At 47.4% G+C, this 21,156-nt stretch overlaps 1 protein-coding gene across 4 annotated transcripts in view; it reads right to left on the bottom strand.

Annotated features, from left to right (window-relative positions):
- PBX1 (PBX homeobox 1) overlaps positions 1-20,747 on the bottom strand; it is a 246,690-nt gene extending 225,943 nt beyond the window's left edge. The window contains exons 1-3 of one of the 4 annotated variants that reach the window (XM_033092290.1): positions 20,341-20,747; positions 19,873-20,147; positions 16,474-16,547 (exon numbers count right to left, since the gene is read on the bottom strand). In XM_033092290.1, the coding sequence (XP_032948181.1) occupies positions 16,474-16,547; positions 19,873-20,063 (265 nt within the window). In that variant the 5' untranslated portion in view covers positions 20,064-20,147; positions 20,341-20,747. Of the gene's footprint in view, positions 1-16,473; positions 16,548-19,872 lie in introns of all 4 variants that reach the window. The other 3 variants (XM_033092294.1, XM_033092291.1, XM_033092295.1) reach the window with 3 other exon arrangements.
- Between the last annotated feature and the right edge of the window lie 409 nt (positions 20,748-21,156).

Here is a 21,156-nt window from a genome sequence, read left to right as displayed (position 1 = left end):
ATTCAGATGAATTATCTGTGACTTCCTTCTATGTTTCCCTCCACGAACATTACGAAGCATCCTATATACACCAAGCACCGTGCCAGGTACACAGACAGGAATGAAGCATGGCTCTCCAGGACTTCACCACCTGGAACAGGAAGCTTACAGTATCAGAGCAAACTAGACGCGTCCTTCTGGAAATGTTTTCCGAGTGCGCATGGTGGGTTAAGCTACACTTAGTCACTTTCCAAGGCCCTGATCACTACCGGCCTTGAAGCCCTCTCTTTTTTCCTTCCAGTGGAAAGGAATTTGAGGACAAGGTCCTATCTTGCATTTCTCATCTTGCCTGGCTTAGAAGTACGTGCCTGGGAAATGCATCTGAAATGGAGGAAAAGAAGAAGAGGGAGGAAGGGACATAAGAAGGTAAAAATTCGGACTACCCCAAGCTAGCAAACCTGGACAACAGCCAGGCACTTGCTCCTTTCACGCTTCATTTTATACATCTGTCCCCGGGCCAGTGCATTCTTCCTGGCCTCAGGACCTGACTTATCTCTGGGAACCAGTCACAGGGAACTCCTGGTGGCCACCACTCCAGACACCCCAGAAAACGGAACCAGAATTTCCCGGTGGAGGCCACCAGGGCACGTCAGGGAGAGTCCATAGAAGGGGCCTCACCCCCCTCATTCTGGTGACCTGGGGACAAGGAGGTTTGGGTTAGTTAGCCAAGGAACAGGAGCAAAAAGCAAACCGGCAAGACAGCTGCCTCTCTCCTCTCCCTCCTGGCTTAAGGAGCCAAATCCCAAACTCCACAGGGAGCAGTTAGTTGTATTGAGAGTGTAAATTACGCAAACTTGCATCTCATTTTACAAAAGAGAAAACGCCTCTCTCACAGAGCACTTATCAAGCTAGAGACCAATGTATCTATTAAGATGTATCTTTTCCCAGCAGACCATAAGTTTCTGAGGGCAGGGACTTTTCACTGATCCTTCTCTTTAGTAGCAAGTACTTATTAAATGTTAATAAATGGATATTTCTCCAAAACAGGTAAAACAGTGTTTCAATTCGAAAAATATTAACTGAGTATCTACAGTGCGCCGGGCATATAAATCCTGATTGTTTTGCAGAAATTCCTTAGTCTAATGAGGAAATCAAATCGTAAACCAGTAAAATTTGGTGAGTGTTGTGGGAAGGTTGTTTATAAAGGGCTATAAAAAAATATAAAGTATGATATTGTGTTTGTCATTGTCGAGCAGATGCTGTTTAGAAAAATGTCTATCATATCTCTTAGCATCTTATTATTGGGAACTGTGGAGAAATTTTGCACAGGACCTAGAACAAGAAAAAAAGAACTGCTTTCCCTAAACAACTGATTTGTTTTCAATTTTAAATGCTTTGAAATTTGAAACTAATCCTGTTTCCCTTTTTGCTTTTGCTTCTAGGAAGCGGAGTCAAATCTGCAGCTAATGTCTACAGGATCTGGACTGAACAAGATCCAAGAGTTGGGTAGCTATTTCCAGACCAGCAAAAAGATTGAGAAGAGCACAATAAAAAAGGACTCATGCGTTTAGCCTTACACACTAACGTTCTCTTGCATTTAATTTTTCTACCTAAATTTTCTCTTCTCATTCCCCCACTCATGTACTAAGTCTCTTTGTATCACTTGTATCTTTTGGTAACCTGTTTGAATTGTGCTTTGAGATGAGATGAGTGATAAAGAAATAAGGTACATAACAGGTTTTGTTGATAAACAGAAGACAATCATATCCCTAACGTAATCAACCCCCAAAAAGGAAAATTCTGACAGCCATAATGAAAATGACAGGAAGAAAATGTAGACATGGGGGGAAATACTGGTAACAGATATGGAGCTGGGGCAGTGCGGTTAAATTTCTTTTGTAAAATTGTCTTTATTAAGATCTTCCTGGCATTACACTGTGTTCGAAACAAGACATTTACACGGGAGACCTTGTATGCCCTTCCAACACCAGGGATGATATGGTGACAACAGGCCCAGCAAGTGTAACCATCACCTGGACGTCATTTCCACCCAAATCCTTCACCCCAGCAGGCTCTCTGGGCCAATTGCAAACCTGAGGAGCAGATGTCACCTCGTCAACACGGAGAACACCCACTTACCACACAAGGAGCTGCTCGATGGGCCATTCTGACAAGAGGCGCTCGTCACTGGACACGAGGCTTTGAGGTCTCAGCAATGAGGCTTCCTTCCACCTACACCACCGAGCATTGTCTGAGCACCCCGCCTGAGGCATGGCCACACACAGCGGTGACAGGATCGCAGGACCAGGAAGGGTGACAAGGCAAGACACTGGGCCCGGCTTCACGTTCCTGTCACAACGCCAGGCTTCTACGGAGCTAGAAATGGTTTCTCTCTCTCTCTCTCTCTGTCTCTCTCTCTCTCTCTCTCTCTCTCTCTCTCACACACACACACACACACACACACAAACACACACACACACACGATGGGCACCCAAGCTTTAGGCCACCTATGAAAAGTAGTCACACTTACTGTTTCCCCTAAAATAAGACCGGGTCTTATATTAATTTTTGCTCCCAAAGACGCATGAGGGCTTATATTCAGGGGACATCATCCTGAAAAATCATGCTAGGGTTTATTTTCTGGTTAGGTCTTATTTTCGGGGAAACACGGTATTACCTGAAAGAAATCAGGTAGATTCTAAGAAGGTAACAGGTAGAAGCCCAACGAAAATCAGGAAACAGGCCAAGACGCAGGTGGGAAGTGTCCCCTTGCACTGGCGTTTACAGCCGAGCACAGCCAAGGGGCGATTACGTCTGTGACCTGAGAAACAGCACCAGAGATGGACAGAAGAAAACAATCTGTTTTCCAGGGAACTGAGTAGGATGCCACAGAATTTTCTTGGAAGCATCACAATTTGAAGAGCTGGCTGTCACTCAATGGGAGTGAATACTTTTGTAGGAAAGTCTACATTTACTCAAACTTCCTCCATAAAACCTGTCCCAGCTCAGCCTCTCATTAGCTGCGTGACTTTAGAGACGTTTACTAAACTCTCTGGATCAGTTTCCTCATCGTAACACCGGGGCTCACACGGCAGCTGTGTGGCCTCGCCGGTGTGCGTGCACAGCCCTTCTGCCGCGGCCGGGGCCCTGCCCTGCCGGGAGCCGCGCACCTGCTGCTGACCCTCTCTCTCCAGCCTCAGGTGTCCACCTGACGCCCAGAGCACTGGCCCCTGCGAGCTCCCTAGATGTGGGAAACATGCGTATAAGGTAACAGGTGAACCGTCGACGAGGACAGTGCGCCTGCCTCCCTCAACCGACTGCAGGACAGACAGACAGACTGAGAGCCTGTGTGTTCCACAAGCCGAGCAGCCTCCACGGCTGGCCTGTCCCAGGAACTGGACTGAACCAGCTCCTAGGCCAGTTTGATCGCAGCTATTTCCTCACCAGCAGAAGGGCCGCGACGAGAAAGCCAGCAGCAGCATCTCGGGAACTGTCAGGAGACGGGGTAATGGCAGAAGGCCTCCGAGAGCTTTCCGTTAGCCCAGCACCTCCGACCGGCGGGGACGGAGCTGGGTGCGGGGACGGTGCGAGTGTGAACGAGGAAGCTAACCGTGAAAATTTAATTTGTTAAAATAATGACCAGAGAATGAGAGATAATGCACAAATTGTCTAAATGCATTTATTGAATACATCATCCGTGTGTTATGAATATATATATAACTAAGTACGTGCCGTGATCAAAACGAATTCCAGCTCCTAGGACGCACCGCTGTTTGTCTCCCTGCCGGAACCCAGGGGCCGGAGGTAAATTTCACACTTCCTCTCAGGTCCCTCAGGCCCACTGCGAGCTTAAGCTGCCCAGGTGAGCAAATGTCACAGGATACCTAGTCAGCAGGCCGTAAATTCCAGCCATCCCAGGGAAATGCCAAGTGCTCTCAGGTCACAAAGTGGGCAAATAGCAATTGGGAGGTGTGGGGGAGGCCCCTGTGGAGGGGGGAAGGGGACGAGAGAGAGTGAAAGGAGCGCAGAAGGGACATGCAGCCCTGGGTGACGGGCCTCAGGGAAAGACAAGAAGGCCACGTGTGCCAGGACCCAAACACAGAGCGGCTCTCAAGCTGCCCAAGTGAAAAGCAGCAACGGTGGCTCAGAGCTGCCTCTGCACGACTGGTAATGAACTTCAGTCAGAACGACCGTCACAGCCACACGCTCAAGGAATGCAGGGCTGTCGTGGGCACAGGGCTTTGGGGGCAGGTCGGAGGCCCACGACACCAGGAGCGTGACCGTGACTTAGGCCCCTTATGGGCCGTAAGTTCCAGTGGACAAGACCACAAGCTACACGCGGCGATTCCTCGTCTCCTTCACGACGCCTCCTCCAGAAAAGGTCCAGAAATAGTTGCTGCAGCACTGAGCGGACCGAAATGGAGCACAGACTCTGCCACTCCATCATGCCCTCCACGAAATCTGAAATGAAAATGCTAACTGGTCCAGAAAAGCTAAACCCGAACGAAACAGGAATTCCTTTTCAACCTTTTCATTTATTCAACCTGTGGGACATACCGGTGGTCTCCCAACATCTCCAGAATAAATGGGATTCAAAAATATTTGGCCAGACTTACTTAAAAACAATCAAGCTCCTACAACCCACACATTTGAAGGGCGACATTCCGGGGGTGACATGAGCGGTGAGAAGACATATTCCAATGGCATCTTGACACGATGGCCCGAATGGAAGCCACCGTGTCCCGCTTCTCTCCGTGACTCCACAGGGGTCATTACCAAGGTATCTCACCCAAATCCCCTCAAAAGGGAGGAGTCAGGGCAGTAGATTGGGGGCGGGAGTGTCCAAATCCGGAGCTGGGGAAGCAATTACTTTCATTCTTTATTATCACCCCCGCTGCTCTCCTTTTCGCTACACTTACGTTTAGCTGCCACAACTGTAGCAATAAGAAGTAACATAGTAACATGGGAACTCACAAGCTACACAGTAACCTTCCCTCTCCCTAGTCACTGGGATGAGAAACTCATCCTGTGAGATTAAGAAGGGGCCTGAGCCTCCCGCTGGTGGATCGCAGGCTGGGCCGGTGGAAATTTACAGAGAATCAATTCATAGATTTTCAAAGAAATTAGGGAATTCAAGCTTTCTGACTTCCAGCTCTCCCACACTGATCCCATAGGAAGTTTCTGGAGGGTCTGTCGTAGGACCTGGTGGTTGCCCTGCGAGACTGTAACAGCTATAACACGTAGGAAAGCACAAGAATCCTTTTAAGAATAATAATCACACATCAAGACCATCTTTCCTAGTGGAACTTTCTAAGAAGAAAAATAAAGTGACACCGCTTGGGCCTGAGCTTGATGACAGCCCCTTCCTGCCTGGGCTCCAGTCGACCAGGTGGGGGAGGGGACGCAACTCTGTGTGTGGGGAAGAGGGGGGGCAACGGGGGGAGCAGCTACCCAAATCTAGTCTCTGTTTTCCCAAGACTCTTGCAAAAATAAGGCAGCTTGAGGCCCCTTCAGACATTCCTCTGAGACAAGACAAGCTGCCATAGAAGAAACGAGGCAGGTTTGGGGGCCCCAAACCTTCTCCAACTGTTAAAGAAATTAGGCCAAGCTTAACAGAAACAAATGTCAGTGCTGTTTGAAGACATCAAGGTTCTCTGGGTTAAAAATCTCCCCAGGGGAAGATGAAGTGCTCGGGGGAAGATGGGTGCTCAGCGGTGCTCCCAGTGAGAACTGAGAGAGAAGACGGCAGGGTCACTGCAGGAAGTCCACACGGAGGTGTCTGACTCACTCCAACACCACTGAGCATGAGTGGGAATACTTACTGACTAAACAGCACAGAGCCACCCAAGAAAGGGGCTGCACGCTGACACGTGTGTGAACACACACTCGGCCATGTGCGTGCACGCCGCCCTCCCCTGCATCTCACTGCTGTACGCTCAACCACCAGGGTGTCTGCACAGCATGGGCACTGCCCCCCAAAATGCAGCCTGGACCTGTGCAGGGACAGGCCCCGGGCTGCTGCCTGGGGACAGAGCTGCACGTACCTTGAGGCCCAGGCTGGGAAGTGCTCTCCTGAGGTGGGGCCCTTTTCTATCACCCTGAGGTCGGCCTGGATGGAGGGGCTGGCCCGGGAGCCAACGAGCAGGGACGTAACGAAGGCAGCGCCAAGCCCCACGCTGGGCACTCAGCCGCCTGGTGCGTGCTGGTGGCCTGTGCAGGACTGGGGGGCTGGGGGGCTCAGGCCGCATCCCTTCTCCGTGCCTGAGTGCCCGTGCCACGTGCACGAGGCCCACACTTGGGTCAGCAGCTTGGCACAGGAGGCCTCATGCCCCTAGCCCCTCCTCTGCGAGGCTGGTTGTGTGGGTTTCCACCAAGGCCCCGCAATCACGCTCCTGCCCAAATGCGGCCTCTCGTCTGAGCCCCAGGCCGTGGGGCTCCTCCAGGGTTTCTGAGCATTTTCTCAAGTTCCAAAGGTTTCATTGGGGTGGGGGCAGTGCATCCCCTGAAACACCTCCCAGACGACTCTGACTTCTCTCCGCCTGATCTGAGCTCCGAGCTGGCTTCCTTTGCTTGTTGTTTTTTCCTTTCCCCCTTCTTGGCCTCAGGACGAAGCTGCTTGAATTTACTCCTCACACCCTGTGGTTCCTTGTCAGCCTTCACCCACAGCACCTCCCGGGCACCCACCCAGGTGCCCCCCCCACTGCGCCCCACAAGGGGTTAGGATTACAGGCACCCGGGAAAGGAGGCCACACAAAGGCCAGCTGGGCCTGTGCTGCCCACTCTGTTTGTAAGTGTCTGTTCACCTACGCGGGTGCAGGGCCCCGAGCTCGTCATGAAATGCCATAGGAAGGAAGTGCCTCTCCTCCCTCTTATCCACAGAGCCGTTCAGAGCACGCAGGCTGGGCGCAGCTTTGGGGCCTGGGAGACGCCTTCTGTGTTAGGGACAGAAGATGAAGGCAAACTGTGGACAATGAAAATTATGACGGGGCTCCTCTCAGGAGGCGCACCTCCCGCCCTCGGCCAGACCCCTGGCTCTCGGCACCCCCAGCACAGGCCCTCGGGCATCGCCGACCGTTCCCAAGCCGGGCAGAGACGCAGCTTTCCTCTCACACTCACTGGACCGCACTTTAAGGAAAATCAAACACCTCTGTGAACACCCCCACTTTAAGTTTCCAGCAGCCCCACCGACAGGTAGGTGGGAAGCAGACATTATTTTAGGATTTCAGCGGCGGTAAACGGTGCACAAGTTCTTAGTGCCCAGGTGAAAACCAAAGCTGAGCTTCCTGACCTCCTGGGCTGCAGCATACAAACTCGCAAAGGAATACACTGCAGTCCCAACCTGCAACCGCAGGTCTCGGTATTTCCCAAAAGCCATTTCCAGTCTAGAGCCCAATAGCTACAAACGCACAGGAGGCAGGAGCAGCGTTATCTGCATTCAGCCACGGAGCCAGCCAGGGGGGCTGCCCTGGGCCTGCCTGCCGGGCCTTGTGGTGTGATGCTCAAAGATTCAATTGACAAAAGGGAACTAGCACGAAGTTTCTGCCCTTCCATTCGCCTTCTCCAATTCGACTTGAGGGGTGCAGGCAGCTTTCAGCCGCCACGAGCAGTGTCACAGGCCTGTCTGGAAAAGACCAGAGGAGCCACGGGACACGTCAGAGCTGCCCCAACAAGGACGTGTTTCCTTTTCTCAGTGCTGCTCGCGGCGTCCGCCCAGGGAGCCTGGCCTTGGCAGGGGACGTGCCGGGCTCATGACACACAAATGTGGGTCACGTTAGACGCTCCAGAGACACCCACCGCGTGGATGTGGAAACCTGAGACGACGCGGTTAAATGGCATTCTCAAAATAACGTGCGAACTTGAAAGCCGTCAGCGTCAGGCCTCGGCCTCCAGGCTTGGGGTCCAGCCAACTGGGCACACCATGGAGCCCCCCGTACTCGTCTCCCAGTTTCTAGCTGTAGAAAATGAACGAGGGGGCTGTGCCACCCAGTCATGCTATTTTAGGGATCACTTCAGAGTTTGTTAAGAATAAGGAAACAAAGCTTAAAGCAAGACATTAGGGGAAGAAAGAAGGAGAGGGACGTCCCAGCCGTGGACGGTCCCTCCCAGAAAGAGATGCCTCAGACATGCTTCTTCCAATTGCCACCGAACTAGCAGGTCACATCTGAGTAGGAACAACCACATGTCTTCCTCAGAGTGTAAAAACGGCGCCAAAAAAGAACAAAGCAAATCTTCGTGCCAGAACAGCCGTTGCGTGGTCGTGCCGTCCGGCGAGGTGGACACGAGCCGCACGTGGCTGTGAGCACTGAAAGTGTGGCTCGTCCAAAGGGAAGAGGTACCGTGTGTGTAAAATACACAGTGGCTTTCACAGCCTTAGGACAAAAAAAAAAAAAAAAGGAAAAAAAATGTCTCATTAAAGTTTTTACGTTGATCACACGTTGAAATGTTTTAGATATATCAGGATTTAAATACCATGTATTATTAGAAGTAATGTCCGCTGTTTCTTTGTACATTTTTTTTAATGGGCTACGAGAAATGTGAAACATTACATTTCAAGTGACGTGTGTGTGTGTGTTCACTGAACAGCCCTGCTCGAGGCTCTCCCTAGAACTGGAGGCTTGAAGAGGGGAGATGCGGGAATGCTGTGCTGCTTTCACTGAGCTGTGCCTAAGATGTTTTTCCCTCCCATGTCCACAACCATTTAAGGCATCTGACGGAGGGCCGGGAAGCACTCCGTGGGCCTGCGAGTCGGCCAGGGCTGAGAGAACACCCAGCCTGGACAGACAGAGCCAAACCAGTGGCAGGCAAGGGCAGCAGTCTGCCGCGTGGTTTCAGGAAAACAACAGTACTGGCCATTTACTGAGGAAACCCGAGGAACTCTGAGCTTTGCAGTCTCGTCTTGTTGGGCCCTTTTTGCAACCTGACGTGGTAGCTTTCCTGCCCATATGAGGAAATTGAAGCTCCGTGAAATCAAACAACGTGCTCATGTCACAGAACAAGCTAGGACTGGAATCCAGGTTGCTTTTCCTCAAAGGCCACGCCAGCCATCCTATCTCTGTCGCAAAAGGCTTCCTCTCGGGAGCCTGACACAGGACCTCCAAGGAGAGATTTGTTCCTTCGACTGAGTTTTTTCCTCTTCGTCATGCACATCGCTGAGAGGGCCTTCCCATACATTCTGGCCATGCACACTTCAAGCCAAACGTATTTATCACAATATTGTTTTCTTAGCGTAAGTACTGACCAAAGAAGACGAAAAAGGACAGTCGAGCCCTGAACACGGAGGCAAGGAGAGGTCACTGATTGGAGAAAAAGGTTGAAAAAATGGAATGCTGGGTGTGCCGACGACAAACTTAGCGTCACTTACCACATGACTTCAGAATACACCTACCACAGCCCCCCTACAGAACAGTGGGCAGCTCCTCGAAACACGGAGCTAGCATACGACCCAGCAAGTCCACTCCTAGGCATCTAACCAGAGAAATAAAAACATGTCCATGCAAAACTTGTGACCAAATATCCCCAGCAACACCAACACACGGAAACAACCTAAATGTCCACCGACCAACTGATGGACAGATAAACAAAAAGTGGTGCAGCCATCGGTGGAGTATTACCCAGTCATAAAAAGGAAGGAGGTACTGACACTGGCTGCAGCACGGACGAACCCTGAAAACATTATGCCAAAAGATAGAAGCTACTTACAAAACGTGTGTTGCATGATTCCATTTATGTGAAAATGTCCAGAACAGGCAAATCCATAGAGACAGAGCTTAGTGGTCACTGAGGGCTAGGCAAAGGGAGAAATACAAACTGACTGATAACGGGTGCTGAGTTTTGTGGGGGGGAGGGGAATGAAAATATCCTAAATTTAGACGGTGGTGATGGTTGCACAATTTTGTGAATATAGTAAAACTACTGAACTGTATACTTACAAGGGGTGAATTCCATGATATATGAAATATAGCGCAAGAAAGCTATAAAAAAGAAACCTACTCTGTATTAAGGCTGCTATTATGACAAAGAGAACATTTTTCCTAAATAAGGAACATTTCAGGAAGACAGGGAGAGGTCCTAAACACACTCTTCTTGCTTTGAAACTTTGTGAGTTGAATGGATGTGCCTATGTGTTTTTAGAGGGAAAATATTTTTCACTGTGATTACATAATATCTCCAGTTGCTGATACTAAGAAAACACCATCACTAATGTATGCAATTCTAGCTTTTTAGGGGGTTGGTGTCCAGTGTGTGGATAATTAAAAACCTTTGTCTTTGTTTTTACCCCCTTTTTTCTTCTCTCTTCTTCCAACTGAGTGCCAGCCTTTTGGCCAGAGATAGCTAATTCTCACTTTGAGAGAATGGCAAGAGAAACAAAAGAAAGCCAATCTTAAATTCAGCAATTTTGGTCTCTTTTCAGCATAGAATCACAGAGTCTTGGAATTGGCTTGGTCTTTAGGGACCATCTGGTGCAAGCCTCTTTTTTCCCTCCAAGAAAACAGGGCCAGAAATAATAAGAGCTAACAGTTACTGACTGTTTACTCTGTACCAGGCACTGTAATTTACATATATTACCTCATGTAATCCTAACAACCCCTGAGAGATACCATTATCTTCATCTGCTAAGTGAGGAAAATGAGGCACAGAGAGCTTTAGTGACTTGAATAAGGTCACACAGCAAAATGTGGGGGATCGGTGACGCTAGCCCAGTCAGCTAGCCCCGTAGCCAAGTCCCTAACTACTCTAGTTTCCCCTAAAGTCACTTAAGCAATTTGCCTGTCATCCTGTAACTGTTTTGTGGAAGGTCCAGAACGAGTACAGGTGTGAGGCGTCCACCCCAGCACCCACTAATGATATTCGTGTCAGTGGAAGATGTCGTTGAAACCATGACCTAAACCAGAAGGGATCAATTTTTCCACCATTGCCATCTTGATCTCCACCAATAATTGAGAGATTGAAACGGAGCTGTCAGAGATAAGAAGACCTTCCGGGGAGTAACTCCTGGCCTTATTCTGCCATAAAGGGAGACAGGTTTTATAAGCTTATGACAGTCTATACCCGCACTTTTTTTTTTTCTTTTCCCTTTTTTTTCTTTTTCTGGAAATCACTCTGCCAAGTTCGGAGGAGTGACATCTCTAAGATGCAGACAGGGCAAAAGATTCAACCCGTGACGCCTCGACACGAGGGACCACGAACCACCCACTACTCAGTTAGAGACGCGTCGATGTGCTTTGTTGGCCCGAAAGAGTTAACACAAGACATGCTATGAGATGGAACAGGACATGAGTCCTCAGATAATTTATTATAGAAGCTAAAGCATCTTTTATTATACAGCCCAGAGAGTGCAGAGCACTTTGCAAACAACTCATTAGTCCACCCGATTTTATTTATCAATCACGGTTTTCCTTACATCTCCCCACACTTGCTTAGGGCTGGAACCAGCATTATGTAATTCCCGCAGCCCCGGCTGAAACGGCAGCGCAAATGGACGGCTGCCCCCGGGTCATAGGACGCTGAATAACAGCTGTCTGGGGAGCTGGACCTGGGACACTGCCTCTGTCATGTGGGGCTGGGGGTACATCTTCTTTTTTAATAAAAAGGAAAAGGAATAAAAGGATATTTAGATCCACATCACCAAGTTCAAAGCATAACAGCATCCATCTAGAAGAGGTTTGAAACCAGCATTAAGGCTAAGGTTTCCTAAAGCGTGCATGTAAAAACTGGATCTCCAAAGAAGCCAGGGTTATGTGTCACATTAGAATTAAAACGCCTCCCTAGTTAAGTATGTTCAGTATCTAAGTTTTGGATTGTTTACTTGCTTGGGGGTATGTTTTGTAATCCTGCCCACAACAGCCACCAGAAGTTCATGTATGTCAGTAGAAAAAACATGACAGGACAGCACCAGCACTGAGTGACACACAGGCAGCCCCCCCCCCCCGGCCCCCGGAAACCCACAGCCTCTCCTCCTAGCTCCTGACACCCCACGCTTCCTAGGTCACAAGTCTCTCTCCTTGCTTCCCCTCTCACAAATCCCCTTCCAGCTTCCTCGGTTTGGCCTAAATCTAAATAGACTCCCCTATTGTTAGAAGAAATGACAGCAAATTTCCAAAAATCTCTTCTGCTACGTTTGACCCAACTGCCCTTTGCACCTTCTTCCCTACCTCTCAGATGCCAGAATTTGTCTAAAAATCGATTACACGCAAGTGACTGGACCGGAGGGACACGTCTCCCCATGAGCTCCCTGTATGTCCAGAAGCCCTGGAGCTGACGTCCAGGTCACAATAACTGGGACGCAGTGTGACCACAATACTTCTGTGTCCCATGTTGCTAAGCCCCAGGCGTGGTGTCAGGGAGAACGTCAGGGAGAACGCTGGGGCTCCCCGACCTTGGCTTTGCGCCCCTTCTCTCTCTCTCAGCCCCTTGGGGAAAAAAACCCCCACAAATACTTGAATTCTCTCATCAGCAAGAAAAAGGGTTTGCATTTGCCTGCTGCAGATGGACTTCTGGGAAAAGTCACTCTTGCCAGTTCCACTCCAAGGGGAATCTGATCAGAGGCAGCTCGAAATCGTCTGAAGTTATTTCAGCCCTGTCCTCTGCTCAAGGCCTGACACGATCACAATTATTGCCCTGCCCCATACAGCGTCCTTCCATAGCGCCCCTGCCCCTACATATAAAACACACACGTGCACATGTGTGCACGCACACGCAAATTATCCTCTAATGCTGTAAGGAGACGAGTAGACACCCCATAATGTAATTGCCATATTAAAAAGAAGTGGCAGGTGAGAATAATAAGGGAGGTGTCAAAAGTGAAATACAGTAGTAGACTTAAAAAAAAAAAACTACAGTTCTGTGATGGGGGTGTTAATTGAACACAGAGAAAAAAGAACAGAGAGAGAACAAAAGGGTGTTAAGGGAGCAAAAAATAATTTTTTAACCTCCTTCAGTGACTTGATTTGCGTTAACTTCAGTGCACAGAAGGAAAACTAGAAAGTGCCATCTATAGCTATTATGTTCTAAAATTAAAAACTAGTCACAACAATCACAGCTATTCACTGTTATCTATAAATATTCTCCTCAGTAAATGGCACCCAATATTTTCTGGGTTTTCCTAATTTTTAAACCGGCATGATTTTTTGACACAGAAGTAAAAAGGAAAATCAAGAAACGTTTTAAAAGATACTCAAGGTCTTTTGAAGAAAAGCGATCTTTGCCTGTGTTTTTCCTTCTCTTCCATTCCACCAACCCACTACCACCGCATTTACACATATGGAAAATGCAGTCTATTGCTAACATGTCAGAAGACAAGAAATGGTTCCTGAAAAACAAAGAAAATGACATATTAAGTGGTCCCCAGAAGGAGCAAACAGATAAAAGCCACTTCTGAAATACACATTGCTGCAGATGTAGACGGGTTTTCCCTGCTGCTGTTTGAGATCTGCTGGCCGAGCATTTTGTAGGCATTCTTTCTTCTTAGCATTTATTTTAAAAAGCAAAAAGGTATCAAATAAAGGCTTACCCACGCTCTGAAGCAAGAAGACACATGGGTTCTTTTTTTTTTTCAATACCCCCACAGTAATTTCTGACTTCAATACCTATCAATCAACTGTAATGTAGCCGGTTCTGCCTACTTTGGGTGCATGTGTTTCCTTCAAGTTCCAAAAGGTTGGTGAGATAGTCTTAGCTGGTTTTCCTACTTACTTAGAGTTTTCCAACTAAAATCAATAACAAAAGCAAAAACAGCAAACGGATGCAATGCCCATGTTCCTCTCAGTCCTGCTGCCTTGTAAAGACCTAGGTGAGCCAAATGCATGAACTTCCAGTGAGAATACAAACAAACAAACACACAAAGCCCACCCTAAACCAAGCCACGTCCACAAGGCTTCAGATGGAAGCTCAAAATTACTCCTTAAATGCGGGGTGGGGGGGAGGCTTGAAATTAAGAACACAATGAAGGAATGTATGTGAACTGACCATCCCAGCGACCTTTTCACTCGCTCTGTATCAACAGAAAATAAAAGCTCCTGCAACTTTACACTTGGTGTGTCTCGGACACATCCACATGCACACAGGCTGGCGGGGACCAGGCTTCAGCAGAGCCTGAGCTGGAAGTGACCGAGCTCCAGAATCAGAGGGTTCTTTGCAACACCACACGGTCTCCCCCCGACAGGACACACAACATTCCAGGGGAGGTTGATTCTGTCCCCTCGGCCTTCCAACACACGAGCTGAAGGCAAGAGGGAACTAGGCCCTTTTTCATCTTTTCTTTTTTTTCACTTTCCCCCACCGATGCCCTCAATCCAAAACTGTGTGTGTGCGCGTGCATGTGTGTACGTGTGCGCGTGCATGTGTGTACGTGTGCGTGTGCATGTGTGCGCGTGTGCACGCGTGTGTGCACGCATATTTCCCCTTTCCCACGGGGGCAGTGACCCCGGTCATTTTCAATTTACAGGATTTGTACTTGACAAAGTATTTTTAAATATATTATTCTAAAGACAACACATAAAACCTTCATTTAGATTTTTAAAGATCTCCAAATATTCATGTCATTAAATGACCGAAAATTTAAAAAAACAAAATACATACTCAAACAATGAATTTCAGCTCCCGTGTGTTATTTTGACCAATGCAACGGCTTCGCAGCACCATAGTTTAGCCAGTGTGAATAAGACACAAGCTAAACCGGAAGCAGATCTCATTCCTGCTCACTCACTTTGACCCACTGCCTCAGTGGGCTTTAATTAGAAGACTGGAATTAAACACTTTGGCCACAACATCCAGTTCAGTGCCCTGATGAGCTTCCTTTCAATAAAAATCTCATAACGTGTCCTCAAAAACGGAGTCCCTGGAGCCTGGATTACCAATATGTCTTTATATCTTGATTCTACATCTTATGAGTCAAGGTCCGCAGGGCACGTACTAGATTAGAAACAAATTTCAACAAACCAAATAGTCAGAGTAAATAAGCATCAAGACCACAAAAGAAAATGAGAAGGAAGAAAAAAGGGGAGAGGCACGAAATGTATATATGCCCTTACGTTTCCTGCTCTGAGTTAATAGGGAGGAAAAAAAAAAAAACACCACTGAAAACTGAAAAGTGTGACAAACTGAACGGGCGCTTTGCTATTCGTACACACAACCCACAAATCTCTTAAAAGGTGTCTCACAGCTGAAATAATGCAATTAACAGCCTCGCAATAAGGTTAGGGCTGGGCCAGGGCACCTGGGGCACCCAGAAGACCCTCCCAGTGTCGTTACTCAGGCGCTTTGTCTAGGATGCCATGCCCGGCGCAAATAACATTCAACAAAGCAGCTGCTTACTAATTTTACACACAATCCAAGCCCCAAGTAATTACATAGTCCATCAACGGTCACATCTTGAAACTATTTATTTTTTAAAAGAGAAACACACAGAGAGAGCTCTCAAATAGAAAACCACCCTGGGTGCCCTGCGCCCCCCGCCCCGTTTTTATGTGTAACTATCAATGTATATCAACTGGGCACGCAATCATATTTATTGTCACTTTCATTCACGTCATGCCCTTGCTTATATGGTTGAGATATGAATTATTGACTGTTACGCTCCTTGTTGTAAAAAATAAATAAATAAAGGGGATGTCAGGTACTTTGCTCTGAAGCCAGCGACTCAGAGCCCAGCAGAAGCTCCCGCTTCTTAGAACCGCCCCGCGTTCCTCCTGGTTCCTGACTCCCTGGCTTCAGATCGCCTCCTACACTCTTTCTTGCTCCGAGACAGAGATTCACCCACTTGAGGAAGTGAAGGCTTCAAATCAACCAACAAGCGGATGTTGCTACGCGTCCTTTCCAGAACATCTGTTAAGAATACCTCTGATGGATGGCTGCTATTTTTTAATTGTTGCTTTAAAATTTAAATGCCCTCGTGGGACGTGTTACGGTGTCTAGAAAGTAGAAAAACACCCAAAAGAGTGATCTCATGGCGCTGTGTTCTCCTAAAGGCACGGGTTCTCCCTGAGAGGACACCACAGGTCACCCGGACCCCCGGACCCTGCGGTGCGGGGCTGCCTGCACTTCCCGCAGAGGTAGCTGACAACACCGGCAGAACTGCTGCAGGAAAGTATAAGCGAAAGGAAAGGCAATTTTAAACAACTCCCCCAGAATGAATCTTTCAAAGATGGACCAAACGTATTCCTTCAGGAAATGGACTTTTACTTTCATATTTTCCCCCAAAGGCACATCATTCTATAAATGTCCCTTCAGAACTGCGATGTGAGCCCGAACTCCAAAGAAGCCGGGAACAGACTTCAGGACAATAACCCAGCAACGCTTGCAAAGAACTGCCCAGGACACTTGGTGCTTCTTGTCTGGGAAGCAGACCACTGGGACGCCCTGCGGATGGCACACGCGATCAATCTTGACAATACTTCTATTCTGCAATTTTAATATTTAAAGAATGGGCTCCTGATTGCTGGTTAAGCGACTCAATTGGCCAAAGAAAATGCTTAAGTGTCGGAATCTCGGTCCTACCTGTTTTTTCTTTGATTTCGCACAGCACATTGAACAAGGCAGGCTTCATCCGGTGGCAGTTTAAAGCATGTTTTCTGCAAGAAAAAAACAACAACGTCATAGCTTAGGTACACTTTCAAGATCAAACTGCTGATAATGTATGAGCGGGGAAAAAAAACTGAACATTGAGCCAAAACGATATACCAAGCAGAAGTCTGTGGCCTGCTTCAGTTGTTCCATGGCTTAATATAGAGAGCCCGCCACAGAAAAGAAATCATATTAATTAGCAGGGGGAGAGTAGGGGTTTAACTACAGCACAGAACTAACGCCAATTACGCCCAGTTAGGCAGAGCTGTTTTGGTTTTTTATTCAAGGACTTGAATCCAAGTGGAATTCTTAACCAACAATCCTGTCGGGCAGTGTACGCAGCGTAGCCCACAGCGTGGGTTAACAGTATTGTACAATCCATGCCTCCCCCGTCTAGGAGCTGTCTGCCTCTCGGGGTGTGTGTGTGTGTGTGTGTGTGTGTGTGTGTGTGTGTGTTTTCAAATTTAATTCACCCATGTGTTCGAATTCATTCCGCAGATTCCCCGTATTCTCATAAACACAAGACGCTTGAAAGGTCTTCTGAGCAGAACTGTCAATTTATAAAATTTCAGTCCCCAAGTTAAAGAGTATGGAAATGCATTGCCAGGGGGCAAACATACTCATATGGGGAGTAAATTCATTTCTCTGTGTTCACATTATGCCTCTTGAGCACACACCGCTTATTTGCAGGAGTTGAAATTCAATTATTTACAATTAGGACCTTGCGCCCATTGGGGAAAAAAATAAATACAATTCTGCCTCTTAGATTAGTGACTTACCTGGTTCTTGAGTGTGTCTGCATTCAGAATGCACTTGAAGAACAAAACAATACCTTTCCCTTTATTTTACTGTGGAAGCACTTAGCAGCAGGATATTGTTTTGGAAACAAAACACTGATCGAATTGGCTATTGGCTGAGGGAATTCTGTGTACTAACTAAAATTAATGTGTAAAGATAAATGAAAGCCCCTGGCATTCAAAACGCATGCAATTCTTCTTTAATCCCTTTGAAAGTTAAAATAAAATAAAAAAAAAAAAAAAAAAAAAAAACATAAGACACACGTCCTCCTGGAGAACAGAAACCAGAAGCACTGCTCTATGTACTGTACAGCAGAGGAGTAATCAGCTCAAAATTCAAGAGTATCAAAATAAATAAATACATATATTGTATCTAAAATACCAGTGGTTTACTTTGTAAGTAATAAATGTATCTTGTGAAGGTGTGAGTAGGGAAAGAAAAAAACAGATACAGTATTTGCTAAGTAGAGTTACATTGTTAAACCGAAAAGAAAGCTTAGTGGTGATTTAGTTTTGTCCGGTGAAAAAAAGGTGGAAAAGACTTAATGTATCAAAGATTTCTTTGGGGGCCTTTTAAAATAGTAGTTTTCACTAATTGTAGTCTTATATCTATATAGGCCCAAATTCCAAAAGAAAAAAGAAAGAAAAAAACAAAACAAAACAAACAAACAAACAAAAAAAAAGCAAAAGAAACCCCCCCACGGCTTTACAGAAGAGATTCTGAATTTCCACAACATATCAGTGGGGCTGTAGCGAGAGAAGAGACATTTCCCTGTCCCCAAATTGTGTCTGATCTCTCTCGGCATCTAGGCCATTAAAGGGGGAACCGCCAAGCAACGGCTATCCTCAGTTTTACAAAAAGGAGCAGGATAAACACCAGAAAAGTGGTGAATCTCCAGTCTTACTGGCCTCTTCCACTTCACAAACTTGCTATTAAGGCAGTTTATTGGTATATCTGAGTTTGTTTTTCTGGAACAATATAATGGAGAAATCTGTTCTAATTCAAAAAGAGACTGCCAGTGGGAAATCTTCCCTTACCATACATATTAGCTTTTTTTTTTTCTGAAAATAAAATTCAAAAACAGCACTGATTAATTTTGGAAAACTTTCTCCTATTTTACAACATTTGTAATAGTTCCAGTCTTTGAACATTTCTAAGTTTTCAAGCACTGTAAACCTCAGTACTGTTGGAGTATACATGTTGCATGTGCTTAAATACGACTGTAATTCATAACATCCATGTTTTCAACTGTTTCTTCTCGTCTCAACTCAAAATTCCTATTTCCCTAAGATGAAAATACATACATGACGATGTCTTTTCCATGACTGAGTCATTTGAGGTACAGGAATTATGTATGTATTTTTTTTTTATATTTAAATACTACTTCTGAGATTTAACAAAGCTGAGCAACTATAAACATCTATGTGATCATTAGGTTTTTAAAATTCTTCCTTTTGAGATGGTCAAGGGCAAGAGATTAGTGGCTTGTCACTGAGTCTATGTTTTATTTTAAAGAGAATTTACCGTAGAATTCTAGAGTGGAGAGCTAGGTACCTGGCGATGGGTGAAGTTGAGAAGCTACCCAGTTTATTTATTATGTTTCTTTAATGAAGACCGTCACGTCCTGTAGTATTGAAATACACAAAATTCACACATGCCTTCATTTCTATGTAGTTGCATTCTAAGTGGCCCTGGGAGAAGATGGGGAAAAGAGAGTGCTTGATTTTTGTCCCCTAACCCCTTTTTAAAGGACCATACATTCTGTGCCATGGAAGGTTAGTAAACCGGCTCAAATTAGGAGACCATACAGTTAAACTAAACATCCTGGTTTCTTAAAAGTAACAAATACGTCTAAAAGCAAAAGTACCTCTTATATCTCTCCATCAGCTCTTTTTGAAAGAATTAAATGAAAACAATATTTTCTGGATAGCTGACAACTAGTGACAAAGGATTATCTTGCTTTTTTTAAAAGGGGGATAAAGGGGAAAAGATGAAATTAATTTTGGAGGGGTATATCAAGAAAGAAAATCAGAAGTCTCTGATTTAGGTAAGGAGTCAACTAAATTTGTAAATAAAGTGTTCTTGGAACATTTTGTTTTGTAATGTCGCTGGTTCCCTAACCAAGAAGACATGGAATGCTGTTCAAAACTTGACAATTCTGTTCTCTCTGGCACTTTTCTTTAAAGCAGTAAAAAGTGCTGAGGGCCGCTTTTGGATCAGTTGGCAGTATTTTCTGCGTGCCTGAGTGTTTGTGTGGATATCTGTGAATGCTTCTGTGTTCATACACACACACACACACACACATACACACACACACAATATGCACACAGCCACCTCACGGCAGGGGCGATTACACTTCAGAGAACAACGCTCCTTCAAATTTCACTCCTCCGCCATAGAGTTGCTCGTCAAAATGGGAAAAGAAATAACATTTTAAAAGAAAGCGCTGTGTTGATTCGGTTCCCATTGTTTCCCCCTGCGAGAGAAGAAAAACAAAAAAAACCCAAGAAAGGAAAAGAAAAGGCTGCGTCTCACCTGGCCTGCGCCTCATCCAAACTCTGGTCCGTGATGGTCATGATCTGCTGTAGGATGTCCCCGATGTCCTGCTTCCTGCCGCCCTCCCCCTCGGTCCCCGCGGCCCCGTCCTGCAAGTGCTGGGACAGGCCGGGGTGCCCGGCCATGCCGACCCCCGCGTGGGCGTGCATCAGCCTGGGCTGCTCGTCCATCTCCGAGCAGCGCAGCCCGGTTCCTGCTCCTGAGCGCGGCTCCGGGAAGCACCAGGCTTTTATCCGTCAAGCTGTCTTCAAATCCTTTTCAGGATAAACAGGGCAGGGGGAAAAAAAGAAGACCAAAAGAAAAAAAAATCCCTTTGCCTCTTTGCAGGGTGGTGGGAGGATGGGGAGTGGGGAGGGGGAGGGGGCGTGGAGGGGTTGCGGGGTAAGGGTGGGGAGGAGGGTTGGTGGGGAAGGGTGTTGACTCCAAAAAGCAAGGAAAATAAACCACCTTCCCACTGGACGACAAGAAATCAGAGCTGGCTTGGGGTTGTTCAGTCCGGTCTCCTTGGCAAGGCAGGAATGGGCTCCCGGCGCTTAAATCTGTGGCTTAATCCTTTTGCAAATATGCACGGATCGGGAGAAAGGAGAGCCAGGCAGGGGGATTGCAATGCAAACTTTCCCCCCGCCCCTCGCTGCCCCCCCACCCCCACTCCCGGCCGGAGTGATCTCAAAGGGGGTGGGCTGTAGCCAGAGCCGATCCCCCGGCCGCGGCGCAGGCAGAGCACGGGCTCGCTCCTCCTCCGGCTCTGCAAACTCCAGCAGCCCCGCCAGCCTCCTGCTTTTGTTTAGCTCAGGCTCAGGACTCCAGAAACACACACAGAAAAACCACAGCCTGCGAGGAGAGGGAGGAGAAGGAGAAGGAGGAGGAGGAAAAGGAGGGAGGAGAGGGGAGGGGGCAGGGGGAGGGGGAGGGGCGGGGAGAGGCGGTGGGGGAGAGGAGGGAGGTGGCCGTGGCCACGCCCCTTTCTCTGATTGGTCCTCCGAGAAAATACGGGCCACTCCCCCTTCCCTGATTGGCCATCGGTGAAAAGACGGCCCCTCCTCCCCTGCTTTCCTGCTGGCACCTCCTCCTGGGCCTCCTTGGGCTCCTCCTCGCCCGGCGCCCTGTCAATCAGGGTTCAGAGGTGGGCCGGGAAGGAGGCTGAGCTAACACCCAGCCTCCAGTCCTTAAAGGTGCAATGGTACCCTGGTCCCAGCTTGTTAGTCCGCTCCCAGGGTTCCTGTCTGCCGCTCCTTAGGTCCTTCCTTGAGGGAAACGTGGCTC

The sequence above is a fragment of the Rhinolophus ferrumequinum genome, chromosome 22, assembly GCF_004115265.2.
Source record: "Rhinolophus ferrumequinum isolate MPI-CBG mRhiFer1 chromosome 22, mRhiFer1_v1.p, whole genome shotgun sequence".
Classification (NCBI taxonomy): Eukaryota; Metazoa; Chordata; class Mammalia; order Chiroptera; family Rhinolophidae; genus Rhinolophus; species Rhinolophus ferrumequinum.
This window is presented reverse-complemented; position numbering and strand designations above follow the sequence as displayed.